Raw genomic sequence first — 21,654 nt, 5'->3', positions numbered from 1 at the left:
TACGTTTCTTTAACTATGATTTTAAAAACGTTTCTATAGAAACGTTTCTTATTTATACATTACGGTTAAAAAATATTGAATACGTTTAAGAAACGTATATAAAACGAACGTGCTACGATGTGCTACCTGGGATTCTTCCGTTATTACCATAATTCTGTATTTGTTTGATCGACTCACGTGAATAATCGATTCTATTAAGATCGCGTTTGACGAATTTAAGTACCGTCATTATTTAATACTTTTGGTTTATAACAGACGGATGTCATTATTAGAAGCATCATCGCGGTGCTTATTATTAATAATTCAAGCGGAATTTGTAGCTGGCGAGGCCCTGTGACGTCTCGTTTGGCGCAACATTCCAAGACTTTCTTACGCTGTTTTTTTCTATTGTGGGACACGTGATACCGCGGTGATCGCGCTCGAACGCCGGCCCGTTGCTGCCGGAAAATTTCGCTATAATCGATTGTAAATCATCTTGTAATATCCACGTGAATCTGTCTCGTTAAACTTTATCTATTTGTTAAATATATTCATTACTGTTACTCTAATATTTTGTCTTATTTGCAGTCACCTTGTATTCTCTTCACCTTCCTTGTTAATTATTAAAACGGACCGCCCCCTCTGCCATTTTCGAGACGGGGCTAGCCGAGCGTCCGTCGCGATTAATTGAGTAGCATTTTCTGTGTTTCTTATAGCGAGATATCGAATTACCTTTTTTGAAGTGGTGCGGATTACCGCACCTGGCGCCCAAAAACTTTTGGAGAATAAAATTGAGCAAAAATCGCGCCGAAGATGTGCCGTGGACCAATAACACCGGCCAGATCTCAATATCAGTCCTGATTAGTAAAATCAACGGTCACAATATATATATATATATATATATATATATATACAATATATATATATATATATATATATATATATATATATTGCGACGCTTTTCTTTTCAATTTATAATTTTGCAATACTCCTCGTGGTGTTAGGGAAGAGAATGCGAAGGGGAGCGAAAACGCCGTCAAAAACACAGGGCGAATATAGTATACTCACGTTCGGAGAAACAGGGATGGAGGATGTTTGCGCGCGAGTCGCGGCGAAGCGAAGGCCGTCTCGATATCTCGAAGTTGGACGCCAGATACGGCCTTTTACGCATCAATTTTCGCTAAACGCCACAAGGACGCGAAAAACGCTAGCTTGTTTCGCCACGAACCGACTAGCTCGCCTAACGGTAGAGGGGCAGGGTCTTGGAAAAAGTCAATTGATTATGCGAGTTCAGTCAGTTCACAATTCGACAAACACGGGATTCAACAATCATGCGAGACTAACATTCAAATAAATTACGCAGACTTAATAAAGACAAATATAACAAATTTATTAATAGGAAAATAATATAAAAATAAAGTAAATAAGAAATCAAAGTAAGAACGAATATTCACAATAAGTTCGGAAATTTGAAATAACGAAATATATAACAAATCAAATCAACAGTGGTAATAATAATAATAAATCAATTGGATCGAATATTTGCTCGAAATCGACAACCTAAGAGAGCGCTAAGTCATGTCTGATATTTATTCGAGCCCGTTTTTATGGCTGGAGTCTGCTAGGTCAAACAGTGTTCAAGGATGTAACGGAATTTCACCACTCAAATCATCGGCTTATCATATCAGTCTTTTCTCCGTAATCTTTGGTTCGCTATTATAATTGACCGCGATATCTTCGGCAGGATGTTGAATAATTGAACGAGAATAATTAACGAATTTACGAAGTCGATAGATCTCACTTGCGGCGAGCGCTGTTCCTACGATCGATTATCGATAGCCATCGGACGCCGATTACGCAGCTCGCACTTTACTTCTCGGCTCTTTTACTCACGCGACTCCCTCGAATTTCGACAATGTTACAATTTGAATTAGAATCTATCACACACCGCGAGATACTCACACATGCGACAATTATCACGAGATAAGTACGGATCATACAACGTAATAAGCGCGACAAAGACAGAACGATATTCGCAAAGTCACGGCACGCAACACTCACACATACGCAAATTAATACACGCAAATCGCCCGAAAATCGATTACGGGGATGTCTTACGCGGCTTCGACAACTCTATACGACAGTACGGGTAGCGTACGCATTTCCCGCGATTTACCGCGCACGTGGTCGATATACGAGAGCCGGTCGTTACACGTTTTACGAGACCCCGAATCCCGGAGAGAGACGAACGGTACCTTATCAACTACGGCCGTCATTACTTGACGACCGATCGTCCTTGATGCCTCGACCGCTTGTCTCCGGTCATCCGAAATACGAGCGAAAATCGAGCGACAACGAGACACAAAATGGCGACGGCAACAGAGCGGTCGGTTTTCGGACAAAATCGCGTACGTGGCTACAAAACAATGGGCAACCTCACCGATACGCGCTGCCATTTACAGGGGGATGATCCTCGGCTCCGTCCTCTCCTTGATCTCGACAGTGACACACAGAAAAACAACAACGAAACTGAGACGAAAACGACTAAGACGAGCGCCAGCACCAGAATGTATCCCTGGATCTCTCGACCCAGGGGGTCGATTGTGTGCTCCCAAATCCTAACAAACCCTGACAAAAGTGAGCATTTACTTGATTGGATAAATTTCACTATAGTGAAAATACGAAATATTTCACGCGGGTTTATTCAACAAGAAATTTTGTGTCGAATTGTATGAAAAGTGATTAAAAGTGTGTCGAAATCGATCAAAATACATTTTATTTGAAGGCTTCAAGCATTATTCCCAGCAATGGATCACATTCTCATGCTTTTCATGGAAGAAAATGAAAACGAAAATAATAAAATTCAAATAAGAAATTTAAATTTGATAAGAAGAAGATTGAGGGATACGTAAAACCCGTTTGACATTTCCAATAATACATTTATAAAATTATACAGGTAAGTATATAAATATAATGTGAAATTTATTATTTGTTATAAATTATAATTTGTTATAAATTATATTTTCACATTCATATTTATATAATCTTATATTATAATTCCGCGTATATACAATTAAATAAATAAATATATATATATATATATATATATATATATTTATTTATTTATTTATAATATATATATATATATATATATATATATATAATGCAATATTTATACGGCAGGTTACCCAAAATAGCGGTTCAACAGCTAATAGATGAACTAATAAATGTTATGCCAATTCCAAAGAGAATAATTGCAATTCTTCCATATTTACAGATAAATATATATATAGGATTTCTATTTTTTATTAAAAAAATTTTTTTTTACTTTTTTAAAAATAATTTAGATATTTGCAACGCTTCATTTTCTTGCATCCGGTTCGTATCAACGAAAAGTAGGACAAGATTTTTTGTCTGTATGAGCCAAATATCAATTTCTGTTTCAATTCATGCTACAGTGTTAGTTGCACTGAATACAATAATGAGACAATGGATTCAATTTCCAATATCGGATTAAAAAAAACAAATAAAAAAAGAGTAAGTATACTAGCTGTTGAAAATTCATAAGTCCCGGCTTAATCTTCACAAGTATACAATGCAGATGGCATGAACACCTTCATCTTTTACATCAACTCTACAGGCGGCGCTCGACACGTTCTTCTAGCTCACTGTTCTCCTTGCACTGGTTTTGCCACGTTTTGTCTCTCGTCAAATATAATTTAATACTCAAGTTGTTCATTTTTCTTTTTCAAACAGATTATGAGACTTAGGTGCTCGAAAATTATTATCAGTGGCACGAGTTTTTGAGATTGAATTAGACGACGATTGTGAATAAATCTTTTAAAAGGAAAGTATTAAAAAAAAAAAAAAAAAAAAAAAAAATGGCCGATGAAGCTTTTCTAAAAGATGTTAGAGTTACTAAGCTCACGAAAGCAACGTATGGTCGTTGGAAGATCGAAATCCGTGATATCCTAGAAAGTCATCGAATTTGGGAAGTGGCTGCAGGAACGACGCTGAAGCCGAAAGAAATAAAGACCCAGGACGGTACTGTTGCGAACACAAAGGAAATTGATGACTGGAAGGTGAAAGACAGTAAGGCAAGATCTGTTATTCGATCAACTTTAGACGATACGACGTTTGATCAGGTATGTGATTGTGACACTTCGACAGACATTCTAAAAAGGGTCAAAGCTTTTTATGAACCAAAGACCTTGAATGCTTTGTTAGAAGCACTGCGTGAGTTTTTCAGTTATTCGTGGAATTCAGAGGATACAGTTGGCACATTCGTAGCAGGATTGAAGGTTATTGCACGAAAAATCGAAGCTCTAGAATCAGACGATTTTGGAAATAAGTTAAATGAAAAATTGTTGATGGCAAAAATTCTAGGATGTCTACCGAAAACTTTTGATAGTTTTGTTACAAGCTGGTTGCTTTTGTCTGATGAAATGTCTTTAGATAATTTCTTAGAGAAACTTGCTAATGCTGAAAGAAATATTACAGGACAATCAGATGATATATCAGAAGAAGCTTTCAAATTACAGTCAAAATCAGCGGATGGCAACACAATAAAGACCACTGGAAAGAAATTCAAAGTAAAATGTCATAAGTGTGGTAAACTTGGACATTTTAAGCGAGATTGTTGGTCAAAAGTGGATAAATCGGAGAAACGGGAATCGAAGGATGTAAAAACAGAAAAAGGATTAACAGCATCATCTGCTTTTCAATTAAGTGCAGAAAAAGGCATCATCGCAGATTCTGGTGCTAGCGTTCATCTCACAGGTAATATTGAATGGTTTTTGTCTTTTCAAGAAATTGTACCATCACTTACGCTGAATATAGCTAATGGAAAAACTTTGAAAGCGACTCACGTTGGAGATATCAGAATAGAAAAGTCAATTGATGGCAAGGAGTGGGAGAAACGAATATGGGAATCAGTATACTATTGTAAGGATATGAATGGTGAATCACTCTTCTCAACTGTGTTTATGGAGAAAACCAAAGGTTATGGTTTCTATCATGCAAATGGAACTATGCGACTATTGGATGGTCAGAAAATAGTACTCGGTGGTAAGAGAATAGATAACCAGTACATATTTTTTATTTGTGTCATACCACCAATGGCTTCAGTAAAAGTAGCTCGCTCAATTAATTTGTGGTATCAGCGTCTTGGTCATATAAGTGATAATATGATAAAGGCAATGACGAAGAATAAACTCGCTGATGGTCTTGAAGTAGTTTTAACAAAAAGAGAAGAGTGTGATTTTGGAAAACAAACAATCAGTTCCCATCCCACTCGAGAAAAACGTAAGTGTTTACCAGGACAGCGGTTTCATTCAGATGTTTGTCATATTGGAGCGATGTCATGGAATAAGTGCAAATACTTTATGACTCTAAAAGATGAAGCATCTGGCTATCGAAGAGTTTATTTTATGAAGTCAAAAGAAGAAGTATCGGAGCTATTAAAGGAATTCTTTGAAGATGCTAAAAGGGAAACAGGCAGAGAAGCGATATCACTGAGAACAGACAATGGAACCGAGTACGTGAATGATAAGGTAAAAGAAGTCCTCAAAACAATGAACATTGTACATGAGTTATCGCCACCAAATGTAAAACAATGTAACGGAATGGCAGAAAGAGAAAATCGTACGCTGTGTGATACAGCTCGATCGTTATTATTCAATACGAATCTTTCGAAGAAGGATCGACTTCTACTATGGACAGAAGCTGTAGGAACTGCGGCATATCTTCGCAATCGTATACCGAATCGAGGAATTGTTAATACGACTCCGTATAAGGAATGGTACAGAAGGAAACCAAATGTCGCTCATCTGCGAGTTTTTGGAGCAAAAGCGTTTGTACGCATTCCCGATTCAATGAGGCGTAAGATGGATCCAAAAGCAAGAAAGACAATATTTGTTGGATATGACCGTTTTACTGACAAGGTATATCGAGTCTATGATCCGGAAAAGAAAATAGTAGAAAGAGTTGCAGATGTCATGATTGAGGATGTAGCAGACACAGTTAATCAAGTACTTTTTCCTTTGTCATGTGAAGAACCAGAGGAGGTTTTCGAAGAGTCGACTGCTGAAGAATCATCAGTTGAAGATGATACTGATGAAAGTTTTAAAGATGTAGCAGAAGATGTAATTTTTACTTTATCAGAATCTGAACCTGAACAGCAAAAGAAGAGAGGACGACCCCTCGGATCCAAGTCGTATCAAAAACCAATTCCTCCAACAGATCGAGTGTTACGAGATAAGTCAAACAAATTGGCTCACATTGCAGCAATGAAAGTGTCACTGGATCCTATTTCTTATGAAGATGCAATCTCAAGAACGGACTCAACGTTTTGGAAGAAGGCTATGGATGATGAAATATCATCACTTTTGAAAAATCAAACATGGGAGCTTAAAACTTTACCTGAAGGACAATCAGTAGTTTCATGTCGATGGGTTTTTAAATTAAAGTTAGAATCTGATAGTACAATCAAACGCTACAAGGCAAGATTGGTTGCTCGTGGCTTTAGTCAAACCAAAGGAATAGATTATTTTGAGACTTTTGCACCTGTAGTACGATACGAGTCAGTGAGAATCATTTTATCAATAGCTACTAAACATAATATGGAATTAATGCAGTTTGACATCAAAACAGCTTTTCTCAATAGCCCTATTGAAGAAGATATATATATGCAGCAGCCAGAAGGATACGAAGATGGATCGAATCGTGTCTGTCACTTAAAGAGAGGTATTTATGGCCTCAAGCAATCGTCTAGAAATTGGAATAATAAATTCCATGAATTCGTCACATCTCAAGGACTTAAACGGTCAGAATCAGATCCATGTGTCTACGTAAAGGAACCAAATACGGATGATTGGATGATTCTGTGTTTATATGTCGATGACGGGTTAGTGGCGTGTAAACGAAAGGAAGTCCTAAACAACTTCATTACTTCACTGAAGTCAGAATTTGAAGCTACATGTCATGAACCATCGTGTTATGTTGGCATAGAAATAAGTCAAGATCAGAAGACACAAACACTTTGCACTAATCAACGAGGATATATTTCTCGCATGTTATGTCGTTTTGGATTGGAGAGTTGTAAATCAGTGACGTCTCCAATGGATCCTTCTGTTGATTTAACTAAATTCGACAATGAGAAGATTGAGGAAAAACGTTTTCCGTATAGAGAAGCAATTGGTTGCCTGGTTTATGTTGCCACAATATCCAGACCAAATATTTCATACGCTGTAAGCAAACTGGCTCGGTATTCGAATAACCCACAGGAAATACATTGGAAAGCAGTAAAGCGTGTGATGAAATATCTCAAGGGTACGATTGACGTTTCGTTATATTTTCATGGAAGATCATCAGATGATCTAGTTGGATACTGTGACTCCGACTACGCTGGTGAACTGGAAGAAAGAAGATCAACATCTGGATATATGTTTCTGCTTCATAATGGACCAGTAGCCTGGTCATCTAATTTGCAACGGGTTACTGCTCTATCATCGTCAGAGGCATAATATATATCAATGTCAGAAGCATTGAAGGAACTGCTTTGGTTAAAACCGTTTGTTGAGTCTCTTGGATTAAAACAAACGGGGCCAACAGATTTGCGAGTGGATAACCAGGCAGCTATAGCGATGTCGAAAAATCCTGAATTGCACAAAAGGACCAAGCACATTGGGGTTCGATTTCATCGCATTAGACAAGAACAGGAAGCTGGTAATGTTAATGTCATCTATGTGCCGTCAAATAACCAAGTGGCGGACATGCTTACAAAACCTCTGACATGGCCAAAAATATTACAATGTCTTGTTTGGATGAAGATGACGCCAGGAAGAGGAGGTGTTGAAAATTCATAAGTCCCGGCTTAATCTTCACAAGTATACAATGCAGATGGCATGAACACCTTCATCTTTTACATCAACTCTACAGGCGGCGCTCGACACGTTCTTCTAGCTCACTGTTCTCCTTGCACTGGTTTTGCCACGTTTTGTCTCTCGTCAAATATAATTTAATACTCAAGTTGTTCATTTTTCTTTTTCAAACACTAGCATATAAAAAAATAAATACCATTATATTCATTTCTCTTTAAACAATGTAACATTATTCTTAAACATGAGATTATCTTAATAATAAGATAATCTCATGTTTAAGAATAACAAAGAAATTGATAACAAAGAAATTGAAAAATTATGTTTTTCATGAGATTTACTATATATATATTATATATATATATATATTATATATATTATATATATATACAATTATAAAAAATATATATATTACTATAATCTATTTTAAATTTAACAATAGATTTTTTGAAAAAAACTGGATTTCCTGGAGTAATTGGCGCTATTGATGGGACTCACATAGCTATTTTTCCACCAGAAAGTAAAAGAGAACATTTATTTATTAATAGAAAATTATACCATTTATTAAATGTGATGATTGTAATTATAAAACAAATATTATAATTTATAATAAGTGTGTGTACATATACATATATTATATTAATAATATATTGTCGGTTGCTTCATATAACAGTGAAGTACTGGCAGGACTGCATGGAGGAAGGACTAGAGCTTTTCGCTCTTCGAATCTTTTTTAATATTTACAAAGGCAACACAGCAAAGCAGATGAAAAAGGTTCCTGGCTTATAGGTAGATATGATTTATTATTTGATATTATTCCTGCATTTCCTATTATACAGGGTGTTCGTCGATTTTCGACCTAAATGAAATAAATAAGTAGATTGGCTCGAATTAAGAAGGAATGACCTGTATTGTTTTGGGATTGTCGCAATAATTAACGAAATATTAAATAAAAAAGATCGGCCAATCTGCGTGAGTAAAAGCGCGCGGCGACGAGAGTCGTCCCACCGTAATCCGATACTACGAGCGCGGCGAAGCGGTGGGCGGGTCGCTCTCCGAGACATGATGGTGGTTTGCGATATATCGCAATACCGCGCCGAAAAATGACCCGTCCCCCCTTTTCGTGGCGAGAAAATGATGCGCTATCATTTCCACACCACCTTGCGGTAGATAGCATGGTGCGCTTTTTTTATAGTGGTTTCCCCCATAGGCCTATTCCACTCTCAATTTAAAAATTATTCAAAATGCCATTTACTGTACGCTGAATATATCGTAAATGTAAAAAATTAATGGACAGTACCTTTACAAAAATTGATTCGTGGTTGAAAATCCCTCGATAAAATGTATTGCACACGTTGATAATGTGATACGATGATAAAATTCTTCAAGAATCCTTTCATCATCTCGTACACGAAGACGCACTGCTGGACCGGTTATCCCGATATTATGCACGACACTCAGTTTTACATAATTATTGCATAACACGTAAAATTGTACGGCCACTTGGTTTTCGCAGTAAGCGTACGTGTGAGTTCGACGCCTGCGCACTATGATTACACTCGCATGTCCGCTCAGCTGTCAGCTGTAGTTGCGTGCTGCTGGCGTACGCAGTCTGGTAACAGCATGCGAGAGCTAAGACGTTTTAATAAAAATCTTGTGTTTGCGTAGTAAATTAACAGAGAAAATGAAGTGTACTCTGCAGGAATATACGGATATGATTGTGGCATACGGACTAGCGGAAGAAAATACTTATCGTGCGGCCGCAATTTACATGGAATCATTTCTCGGGCGTGTACGAAAACCAAGTGGCCGTACAATTTTACGTGTTGTGCAATAATTATGTGAAACTGAGTGTCATGCATAATATCGGGATAACCGGTCCAGCAGTGCGTCTTCGTGTACGAGATGAAGAAAGGATTCTTGAAAAAATTTTATCATCGTATTACATTATCAACGTGTGCAATACATTTTATCGAGGGATTCTCAACCACGAATCAATTTTTGTAAAGGTACTGTCCATTAATTTTTTACATTTACGATATATTCAGCGTATAGTAAATGGCATTTTGAATAATTTTTAAATTGAGAGTGGAATAGGCCTATGGGGGAAACCACTATAAAAAAAAGCGCACCATGCTATCTACCGCAAGGTGGTGTGGAAATGATAGCGCATCATTTTCTCGCCACGAAAAGGGGGGACGAGTCATTTTTCGGCGCGGTATTGCGATATATGGCAAATCACCATCATGTCTCGGAGAGCGACCCGCCCACCGCTTCGCCGCGCTCGTAGTATCGGATTACGGTGGGACGACTCTCGTCGCCGTGCGCTTTTACTCACGCAGATTGGCCGATTTTTTTTATTTAATATTTCGTTAATTATTGCGACAATCCCAAAACAACACAGGTCATTCCTTCTTAATTCGAGCCAATCTACTTATTTATTTCATTTAGGTCGAAAATCGACGGACACCCTGTATAGATTATGATTAATAAAGTAATTCTTATTTTTAAATTAATTTAATCCTGATATGTAATATATAATATACAGTGACCGGCAAAAATAAAAAGCCACCTTAACTATAAAACTGATTTGATGCTAAAAGGTAAAAAAAATTTATTATAAAGTTTTTTATAACTAAAACTGAAAATTTATTAAGTAATTTAATGTTTTTAATTAAAAAGAAATCATTTTTTATTTAATACTGTATTTATTTCTATATAATCATTTATTTAAGAGTGACAAAATAAAAAAACCAGTTAAGGTAACATAGTATTACGATTTAAAAAAACAACAATATTATTTTAATTAATAATTAATATGATTTCCTTTAGCCTCAATTACTTTTTGCAGTCTTTTTGGTATACTTTCAATTAAATTTTTTAAATGTTGTGGATCCAAATTCTCCCAGGCTAGTTGTAATGCTTCAAAATAAGAATTCTTGTTAGTTACTCCGCTTTTATTAATCCTGTTATCCAAAATTGCCCACAGATTTTCGATAGGGTTCAAATCTGGAGATTGCGGAGGCCATTCAAGTTGTTTAATTCGGCAGGAACGAAAAAAAGCTTGACTTTTCTTTGCTGTGTGTTTCGGGTCATTATCTTGTTGGAAAATAAAATTATCTTCTAGTCCGAGTTTCAACAAACACTCCTCCAAATTTTCATTTATTATATCAATGTAGACATCTGCTGTCATAATTCCGTTAATTTTGACAAGATTTCCCACTCCTGCCCATGAGAAACATCCCCAGACTAAAATATTTCCTCCGCCATACTTTACAGTTTTCTGAATATGACGATCTTGAAGCTCTTCGCCGTGTTTTCTCCAGACTCTAATCCGCTTCTTTTGTCCAAATAACTCGAATTTGCTTTCATCTGTCCATAAAATATTTTTCCAGAAGTCCAATGACATATTTGCATACTTCCGAGCAAATTGCAAACGTTTTTTCTTATTGGTGACGCTAAAGAAAGGTCGTTTACGTGCAAACCGGCTGTGTAAATTTGCTTCATTGAGTCTTCGACGTACAGTGCGGTCAGAAACAGTAAGATAAATGTTTTCCTGAATTTCTCTAACAGTAATCTTTGGATTTTTCTTAACTTCACGGATTATTTTCATATCCTCCCGCTTGGATGTTGCTCGTTTTCGACCTCTTCCGATTCTATCTGCCACCGATCCAGTTGATTGAAATTTTCTTCTGATCTGTTCTACTGCTCCTCTACTTACTTCATAATTTTTGGCTATATTCCGTTGGGAAAGACCTTTTTGAATATCTCGCACAATTAAGTTTCGAACTTGTGTGGAAATTGATCTTCCTCCCATTTTTGACCGCGAATTTTTTGTAATAATCGAGATAAGCCAATGTTGCAAAAATGATTAACAACAACGAGAAGTGAGCGCAATAACACGAACATGTTGACATGACAACCAAACAAAATATTGTATATATTAAATCGAACAAATCTGAATGGCTTTTTTATTTTGTCAATATAATAAACAGCAATATTTAAGAAATATAAATAAAACTGAAAAGTAAAAAATAATTTATGTAATTGTAACATAAAATTTTAAAATAAATAATAAATACTTCTTCTTTCATCAATGAAAATCTCATCGTTTTAATATTTTTACTCTTTCATTAAGCAAAACAGTATAACTAGGAAAGTGGCTTTTTATTTTTGCCGGTCACTGTATGTCTTAACATGCTTTTTAGCAGCTTATCCACTTCTGCCATTTCTATTAAAACCAATTATGAATGCACCTGAAGGATCACCGGAAGCTATACAAATATATAAAACATTTTGTTCAAGCACGGTCTGCAATAGAAGGATGCATTGGAGTTTTAAAAGGTCGCTGGCGATGCTTGAGAAAAGAAAGAGCATTACATTATCGGCCAGAATTTGCAGATATTTCAAATAATATTATATAATTTTTTTTATGGGAAAAGAAAGAATTAAAACAAAAATTGATTGAATCCTAATAAGTAAAAAAATATATATATGTATATGTATATATTTATATATATATATATATATATATATATATATATATATAATTAAAGTAATTATAGTAATTTTTATGATTTTTTAGATTCATACCGAAACATTTTCACTATCTTCAAATGAACATTCCTTTTGTAGAACAGGAGATTCTATTCGATATGAATCCATCTTCCAAGTATCATTGAAAAATATTTCTCTCGTGTTTTCTTTAACATTATATAATGGAGAAGTTTTATTAGAATTAGAATGTAGCATCACATTTTCAATTCTGCCCTCAGATATTCCTGTTAAGCCAGTAGAGAGAGAAGTACTACATGGGAGGCCTATGTCTGTCTCTTTTGCTAGTATCTCATTGGTAATTTTGTTTCCCGCCTCGATGGGCAAAAGAAGAGACATAGGCCTCCCATGTAATATCTCTTTCTCTACAACGGGCGCTCGCCTGTATATCGCAATGCTCAGTCCAGTGTATATGTCGATGGGTGAACCACCCATGCCTGTCATATGACTTTTATGCTTTGCAACTTTCTTTAAAGTATTAGATTTTCAATCTCTCCATGTCTAAAGAAACAAAGTGTAATACATCTATAACAAGTAGAGAAACAAGAGAAGAAATAAGTAATATTTGATATAATAAAATAATAAGCAAACAATTTTGCTTGTTAGGCCCTGCGCACAATGAAGAAAATATTAGAAATAAATATTAAATATTTGGAATAGGAATTATTTAAAAATAATAAAATCTCGAAATGAGAGATTGATATGTATAACTACAAATTCGGGTATAAAGGGCTCTTATACTCTTATACTCTAATTAAGAGTCCTTTATACTCGAATTTGTATACCACTCTTTTTGATTTTATTATTTTATAATCATTTCTATTGCTAATATTTAATATGTATTACACTATTTTTTCTATTTTGTGCAGAGCCTTATGTTTATATTATGTTTGTATTATTAAGAGCGTTTGTATTATATATGGAGTTACTAAGAACAATCGCAGTAACTGCAACAGCTCGCTGGTGTTCATCCATGTTTGCAATTTAGTGTTTAGTTTTCAATTTTCCCGCCGGAAAATTATGACGAGTGCGTTCTGATTCCATAATCCTCTTGGATACTTTTTGTTAGGCTCTGCCCATCACCCACTCATCCGACTATTACCCACCAGGTGGAGAATCGGAACACAGCTTTACTGAGGTCAAATTTTCGTCACATGACTATTTTGAGTAAAAAAAAGTCATTTTGACTTTTTCTTGACTTTAGTGTGTTCCTTGGGAAGGTTTGAGAATTTCTTGTAAATAATATTTAATATAGGAATGTAATCTTATTATAATGTATCGAGAACTAATTAAAATTAAAAGTCGTATTTTATAAATATTCTTTTCATTTATTCGTATGTATCCATGTGGTGCATCGACTATATTAGATAATATCATCAGGTGACCACATCACATGATCATTTGTCTCCCTTTCGTAATACATAATATTTGGAGATAACTTTTATATACGATATAAGGAAGTAAGCAGTCTAGTATAATATAGATGTCTGTGGTCAATTTCTGCGCGCAGGGGTGTGAGGATTCGCGGCCAATCACGCCGCGATACGCGAGGTATCCTTAGGGTGGATTTTCCGACGCTCATCTTTTAGCCTCAAAAAATCACGTGACTAAAAGTAAAGATTTCAATTCGTCATTTTTTGATCACATGATGTCTTTTGACGCTAAAAATGAGCATCGATCGTCAAGTGAAAATCCACCCTTACGCTTCGCGACAACGCCGTATCGGGGACCGTAACGGCCCCAAACTATTCAAAATCTTTCGGCCGACGACCTGGCAAACGGCGATCCTTTTTGAGGCCGATTACGTGTCCTCCACCTTGGAGGGTGGAGCCGACCGCGGGCTCTTGTACTTCCTTACTTGAAGGCAGCTTCTACCCGCGGCCTTTCGCTGTTTTATTCCTTGGGCGCTACTTCCTCTGATGACTTTCAGGTTGAGAGTGCCGTGTCGTTTATCGCCAGAAATTCTTCTTGATCTTCCTGAAGTTTTCCGGCGGGTTGCCCGATATATCGCATGATACAAAATACAAAAAAAATAATTAGAACGATGTAAGATATAATAATGATTCGCCTCTCCGGGGGTCTCAATACGGCTCTCGCAATCCTCTCTGGCGCGGCCGCTCGGCTCGCGCCCCGAAAAGATTTTCCGGGGCGGATGGACGCGCGGGACGGCAACGTCACAATATATATATATAAAAAGATGTCTTTTTTAAGTTATCTTTTCGACAAAACGAAAAGATATCTATATAAAGACATTTTTTCGATTTGTCAAAAAAGATGACATAAAAGAGACATAATAGTATGTGGCACGTGTTTCTTCGCTTGCCGCTACGCGGCGAGCCACTCTTAACTTCTACAGCACCGACAGATTGCAGAAACATTGCATCCCAGATAGCACAGTGAATTCTAGTAATCTTTAAGTTTTCTCTTTTTTAAATTGTAATTCTTTAGGAATTCATAGATGAATACAATAAGAATGATTGTGGAAGTTACATGCACCATGATTGAATTCTTGAGAACTTCTTAAAGTATTCATATAGTATTCATATAATATTAATATAGTATTCATATAGTATTTTTCCATTTCCAAAAATGAAACTTATAAATGTAAACTTTATGAATTCAATGGGAATAGTATTTGGAACACTAAAAGAATATACTAAATCTAAAAAAATAATTGATTTCAATATTTGCAAGAAAATATTTATTTATCTTAAGCCAAAATATATTTGAATCATTAAAATATACATGTATATTTTGCTGATTCAAATATATTTTAGCTTAATATAAATAAATATTTTCTTGCAAATATTGAAATCAATTATTTAAATAAATATTTTCTTAATTTAAATAAATATTTTCTTATAAATATTGAATCAATTATTTTTTTAGATTTAGTATATTTTTTTAAATATAAGGAATTTTGTAGGAAAAATTAATATTATTAATATTTTAACTTTTTTTTAATATCACATATTATATTTTTTAATATCACATATTATATTAATATTTTAACTTTTTTTAAATATCACATATTTAAAAAGAAAGTACCAGTTTTTGTTACAATATTTCTTATATTAAATCATGCATCTGGAAAAATTTCATACAAAATGTCATACATACATATATTTACATACACGTACGATTACAAAATTAAATAAAATATTTTCTTTATTCTACATAGTATTTATTTTAATTTCTTCAAATATACGATTCAAATATACAATTATGACGTAGAACTCAACTTTTGCAGCAATGTTCGATATTTATAGTAATTGAAATATTGTATTATATTCATTACCATAAACTCGATCAAATTAATATTTGAATAAATAACTCACGAGTCTCTCTTCTTCCCTCCCTTCCTTTTTTTATACGATCCGATGCGTGATTTAACCATGATTGTATAGCATCTTCCATTTTTTTCATACATGATGATGTGTGCAGCGACGCTACAGAATCTTTAATAGACCAAATATTACTTTATATTACTTTACGTAGACTAAATCATTTGGTGGAAAAGAAATGTACATGAAAAGAAGCGTTGAAGAAATAACAAAAATTTCATAATTATAATTTTGGAAGATGTATATATGTATTATACGCAAAATTTGTTCAATTTTACATATATAATTAAATAAAATGTATGTATGAATGTTATAGTTTTTTACGACTTACTCAGAATAAGTTTTGAAGTAAATGAATCTTTAAACCGGATAGTATTCTTTTGTCCGCTCCAAGAATATTGCACAGCTAAGAGATCTGCCATTATTCTCTTCATCGCTCGCCTTATATGGTCTCCAGCGTCTTTTCCACCTTCTTGCCTTATAAAAGTTTTCTATAAAATTAAAAAAATTATTTGCACTTTTCTAAATAAATAATTGAATGAGATAAACAAAATAAATATAGTTTTCGATAAAATAATAATGTGTTAACGACATTACTAATGACAAAATATAAATAAATATATATATATATATATATATATATATATCCCAGATAGAACAGTGAATTCTAACAGTAATCTTTAAGTTTTCTCTTTTTTAAATTGTAATTCTTTAGGAATTCATAGATGAATACAATAAGAATGATTGTAGAAGTTACATGCACCATGATTGAATTCTTGAGAACTTCTTAAAGTATTCATATAGTATTCATATAATATTCATATAGTATTCATATAGTATTCATATAGTATTCATATAGTATTCATATAGTATTTTTCTATTTCCAAAAATGAAACTTATAAATGTAAACTTTATGAATTCAATGGGAATAGTATTTGGAACACTAAAAGAATATATTAAATCTAAAAAAATAATTGATTTCCATATTTGCAAGAAAATATTTATTTATATTAAGCCAAAATATATTTGAATCATTAAAATATACATGTATATTTTGCTGATTCAAATATATTTTTGCTTAATATAAATAAATATTTTCTTGCAAATATTGAAATCAATTATTTAAATAAATATTTTCTTAATTTAAATAAATATTTTCTTATAAATATTGAATCAATTATTTTTTTAGATTTAGTATATTTTTTCAAACATAAGGAATTTTGTAAGAAAAATTAATACACAATATTATTAATATTTTAACTTTTTTTTAATATAACTTTTTATTTAAAATTAAATGTATGTGCATACAATATATATTATATTTTTATACGCATATATAATTAAAAAAAGTAAATATATTTGTAATATAATAAACAACTTATATTAAACGCTGTAATTTAATTAATGCATATAAATTCAACTTACTTTTATTTTCTATAGTAGTTGGTTATTCTTCAGTTTCGTCTAAAACTTGTATTGTGATACGTGAGTGACTTTGATAAATCTGTAATAAAATATATGTATGAAATTATATAACAATATATTATACATTAGAAAGACTAAAGGAATAAGACATTCTATATAAAAGTAATATATAAAAGTAATATATGAACATATAATAGAAGTTTGTATTCATATAATCAGAAATCGCCTGTTGAAAGAACATGAACTACATGCAGACAAATATTTATCCAAATTTATCAATAAATAGAGATTTTATTGGAATTTCTTTATAGCAGGGCGAATAAAAAATACATGTGTTACAACGGCGTTAAGTAGACTGACTGAGAATAATAAGAAATACATAGACAAGTAATCGTATGATAACCGTGGCAGCGCACGCCATCTGTCTGATAAAAGAAAAGGAAAAAATAAGACACAATATATCATATACGGCGAGCGCGATACACAAAACTGATTAACAGAAAGGATAAGTGAGACAAACGTCACATAATCAACATCCCCTCTTGCCGTAGTCTCACTTTATATTGAGAATATTGCAGCAGTTGAGCAGCTTAGGGCGGGACAGGGGCTTCGTTAGCATATCTGCTGGATTTTCTGTGCCAGCGACATGCTTGACCTCCACTATATTATCTTCAACAGCCTGGCGTAGAAAATTGAAACGAACATTAATATGTTTCGTCCTCTTCTTGATCTCCTCGGACTTTGACAACTTGATGGCTGATTCATTATCGCAATAGAGCACCGTCGGACCCTCAAAAGATGACATTAGCTCTTTCATCAGATCTCTGATCCACATCGCTTGTTTCGATGCTTCATATGCAGCCTGTAGTTCAGCAACAGTCGTAGAATCTGCGACAATCGTACTCTTCCGCGATTCCCAGGATATCGGCCATCAATACAAACACATGCCCATATGTACTTTTAGCAGTGTCTAGACATCCAGCGTAATCGGAATCGCAGTATCCAACGATCTCATTTTTACCACCACCAAACTGAATTCCAATTGACGTTGTTCCCTTTAAGTAACGGAAGATCCGCTTGACTTCTCTTACATGACGTGGTGTAGGAGGCTCGGTTACAATTTGTCATGCCAAAACGAGCAAGCATGCTTTGGATGTAAACCTCTTGATTGACTCGAATCATCCTGATTTCCGGTCAACGTTCAGTTCTAAGCCTAAGAAATAGGTCGGTTCTTCGATCTTGATCTCGAATGCGTCATTCATAAAGTTCAGCAGTTCGGTCACTACTTCTTCTTGATGTCCTGCCACGAGGATGTCGTCTACATAAACCGCCAACAGTATACGTCTCCTCTGACCATTGCCATAGTAAATGCACGGGTCTGCATTGGAACGAGTCAGCCCAAAGGTGGTGACAAGCTCATTAAACCTCTTGTTCCAATTGCGAGGCGATTGCTTCAGACCATACAGAGACTTCTTCAGCTTCCAAACTTTGCCTTCCTCGATGTCGACTTCATCAGGAGGCCGTACATAAATTTCCTCCTCGATTTCCCCGTAGAGAAATGCTGACTTCACGTCACATTGTTTGAGTACTAAATTTTCTTGAGCTGCAATAGCTAATAGAATTCTGATAGAATCCATACGAACCATCGGTGCGAATGTTTTTGAGAAATCAATTCCACATTTCTTTGACTATATCCGCGACAAACAATTCTGGCTTTCAACTTATTGATTTCATCGTTTGGATATCGCTTGATCTTCAAAACCCAACCAGTGTCAATAGCTTTCTTCTTTGGTGGCAAGGCACATATCTCGATAACGTCATTTTTCACAAATGAATCAAGTTCATCCTGCATAGCTTGTTGCCATTTGACAGAGTCTTTACCTTCGAGAGCCTCTTTTGCAGTCTTGGGTTCTTCCGCAATCAACGCCATTAAAGCTTCGTGACCCTCTTGTAACGTTTCAGTCGGAGCTTCCTCAACAACAGGATGACGATTTCGGAGCGTCATGGTTAGCGGTCCGCTTGGTTTACGTACATTTGCTTGTTTCGGACGTGTAGATGTCTTAGCGATTTCCTCAGCAGAAGCGCTTTCTTCATCTCTACTAGTCTCGCCTCGATCATCATCACCAACGGGTGATGACTTTATCTCGTCCTCCACGTAGAAAGAGTTCTGCTTTTCTTCATTAAATTTTACGTCGCGCACAATGCGAACATCTTGAAGATCTTGGAAATAAACACGATACAGCTTCGTACTTGGTCCATAGCCTATCAGCTGTCCTTTTCGAGCTTTCTTATCGAACTTGTTTCTCTTTTGTTTTGGGATGTGCAAAAGCGTCACAACCGAATGCACGTAAGTGCTCGATGGACGGCTCCTTTCCATGCCAAAGTTCGTAAGATGTCTTCTTCAAATCACGGGTGGCTACAAAATTCGACAGATAGCAAGCAGTAGATACACACTCAGCCCACATAAACTTTGGTAGGTTTGCACTTGCAAGCAGAGAACGAGCCTTTTTAGTAAGAGATCGGATGGCACGTTCAGCCATACCATTAGACTGCGGTGTATACTCGACACTTGTTTCATGCTTGATCTTGTGCTTCTTTAGAAGATTTTTAAATGATGTCCCTGTGAATTCCGTTCCTTGATCTGTTCGCAAAATTTCTATTGGGCGTCCCGTTTCTTCTTTTACTTCCTGGATTACTCTTGTGAATTCTTCGACAAGTTCCTTCTTCTTTAACATAGCGACTTTCTTGTAGCCGGAACTCTCGTCAATGAAGACAGCAAAATATTTATAACCGCTAGCAGAATCTATTGAGACCTTTCCACTGAGATCGCAGTGAATTTTTGTACCTGGCTTGAAATCCTTGTTAACGCTTGTCTTGTATGGTCCTTTGGTCATCTTTCCAAAAACACAAGCTTCACAGAAGAAATCTTCACTTCCAGTCGCACCGTATCCTTTAGATTTCAGCAGCTCTTTTACTTTGTCCTTTCCTGCGTGTCCAAGTCTGCGATGCCAAGTTTCCCATGACGCAGAGACCTCCTTCTGAACCACACAAGCTTCAGCCGGTTTCTCTACTTTGATTAACATTCGATACGTCGAATGTCCTTTCTTGACACCACGGACAATAACGTCGCCTTCTGAATTCTTAACCATCACCGTTGACTTACTGAAATGCGCTTCATAGCCCATGTCGGTCGTGGCTACAATAGAGAAAAGATTGAGCGGCCCAAAATCAGGAACTAACCTTACATCCTTGAGACATCGTGGTATCCATTTTTCTCCATCATGGACTTTTACATTTATTTTACCGACAGCTGTAGCCTTTAGAATCCTGCCATCGCCCACTTTTACTTCTTCCGGGGGATTCAATGCCTTCAACTCAACAAACCAATTATTGTTTCTAGTAATATGTTTATACGCACCTGAATCGCCGATCCAGTCATCAACGTCTTTCAGATTTTGTTCTGCCGCCATCGCCACTCGATTATCAGACGAACTTCCTCCTGAGCTCTTATCTTTCTTCTCAGATGGACAGTCACGAGCAAAATGTCCAAAGCCTTTGCAATTATAACACTGCAGCTTCTTCCTATCCTTTTTACAAACAGCTTTCTTCTTGCTTTTATCATCGCGACCTTTCTGACCTGATAGTGCCACACCGTGATTTCCAGATGGCGTTGCTCCAACATCGCGTTCGACATCTAGTAACTTTGCTTGCAATTGTTCCACCGTAATGTCCTTCGTGGGACAAATCCGCCATACTTGCTTGAAATTTTCAAATTTTTGCGGTAGACCTCGAACGATTTTTGTAATGATCATTTCCTTTTCGATATTTATTTTTTGTGCCTTGAGCTTGTTTTCTATGAGCATAAGTCCCGAAATATATGACGTTACAGTCATATCCTCTTTCCAATGATAATCATTATACGCTTCCAATGCAGCTTGCCTTGTCGTGTTCGAAACCTCATCGTAATGACTCACGAGAGTCTTCCACATGTCAGTCGATGACACACAAGCGACCACCATGTTAAAATGCGCATCATCGAGGGACTTACTTATTAACGATCTCGCCAAGGCATCTTTCCTTTTCCAGTCGGACAGCGTAGCATCCGTTGGTTGCACTCTCGATCCATTGGCCACATCAAATACCTCTTTAGCTTCAAGATGAGCCTGAATCTCAAAACGCCATCGAACATAACTGCTCGAGTTCAGTTGCGTGACAGACTTCAAATTTATTTCCATCCTTGCAGTTTCAAGCAACGGTACTTGGACCTCTGTCTTTCTTTGTACACTGTGCCCCTTTTTATTTTTGATATCTATTAGCAGTTCACATGCCTGGGCCCATAATCTATTGGGATTTCTTTATAGCAGAGCGAATAAAAAATACATGTGTTACAACGGCGTTAAGTAGACTGACTGAGAATAATAAGAAATACATAGACAAGTAATCGTATGATAACCGTGGTAGCGCACGCCATCTGT

At 35.6% G+C, this 21,654-nt stretch overlaps 1 protein-coding gene across 1 annotated transcript; it reads left to right on the top strand.

The window, feature by feature from the left end:
* Positions 1–3,843: 3,843 nt before the first annotated feature.
* Positions 3,844–4,899, top strand: LOC112637301. The gene is made up of 2 exons (XM_025406699.1): positions 3,844–4,124; positions 4,207–4,899. The coding sequence occupies exons 1-2, from the start codon at positions 3,861–3,863 to the stop codon at positions 4,267–4,269; spliced, it is 327 nt and encodes a 108-aa protein (XP_025262484.1). The 5' UTR covers positions 3,844–3,860; the 3' UTR covers positions 4,270–4,899.
* The last annotated feature ends 16,755 nt before the right edge of the window (positions 4,900–21,654 follow it).

The sequence above is a fragment of the Camponotus floridanus genome, unplaced genomic scaffold (assembly GCF_003227725.1).
Source record: "Camponotus floridanus strain SB8 unplaced genomic scaffold, Cflo_v7.5 scaffold151, whole genome shotgun sequence".
Lineage (NCBI taxonomy): Eukaryota > Metazoa > Arthropoda > Insecta > Hymenoptera > Formicidae > Camponotus > Camponotus floridanus.
This window is presented reverse-complemented; position numbering and strand designations above follow the sequence as displayed.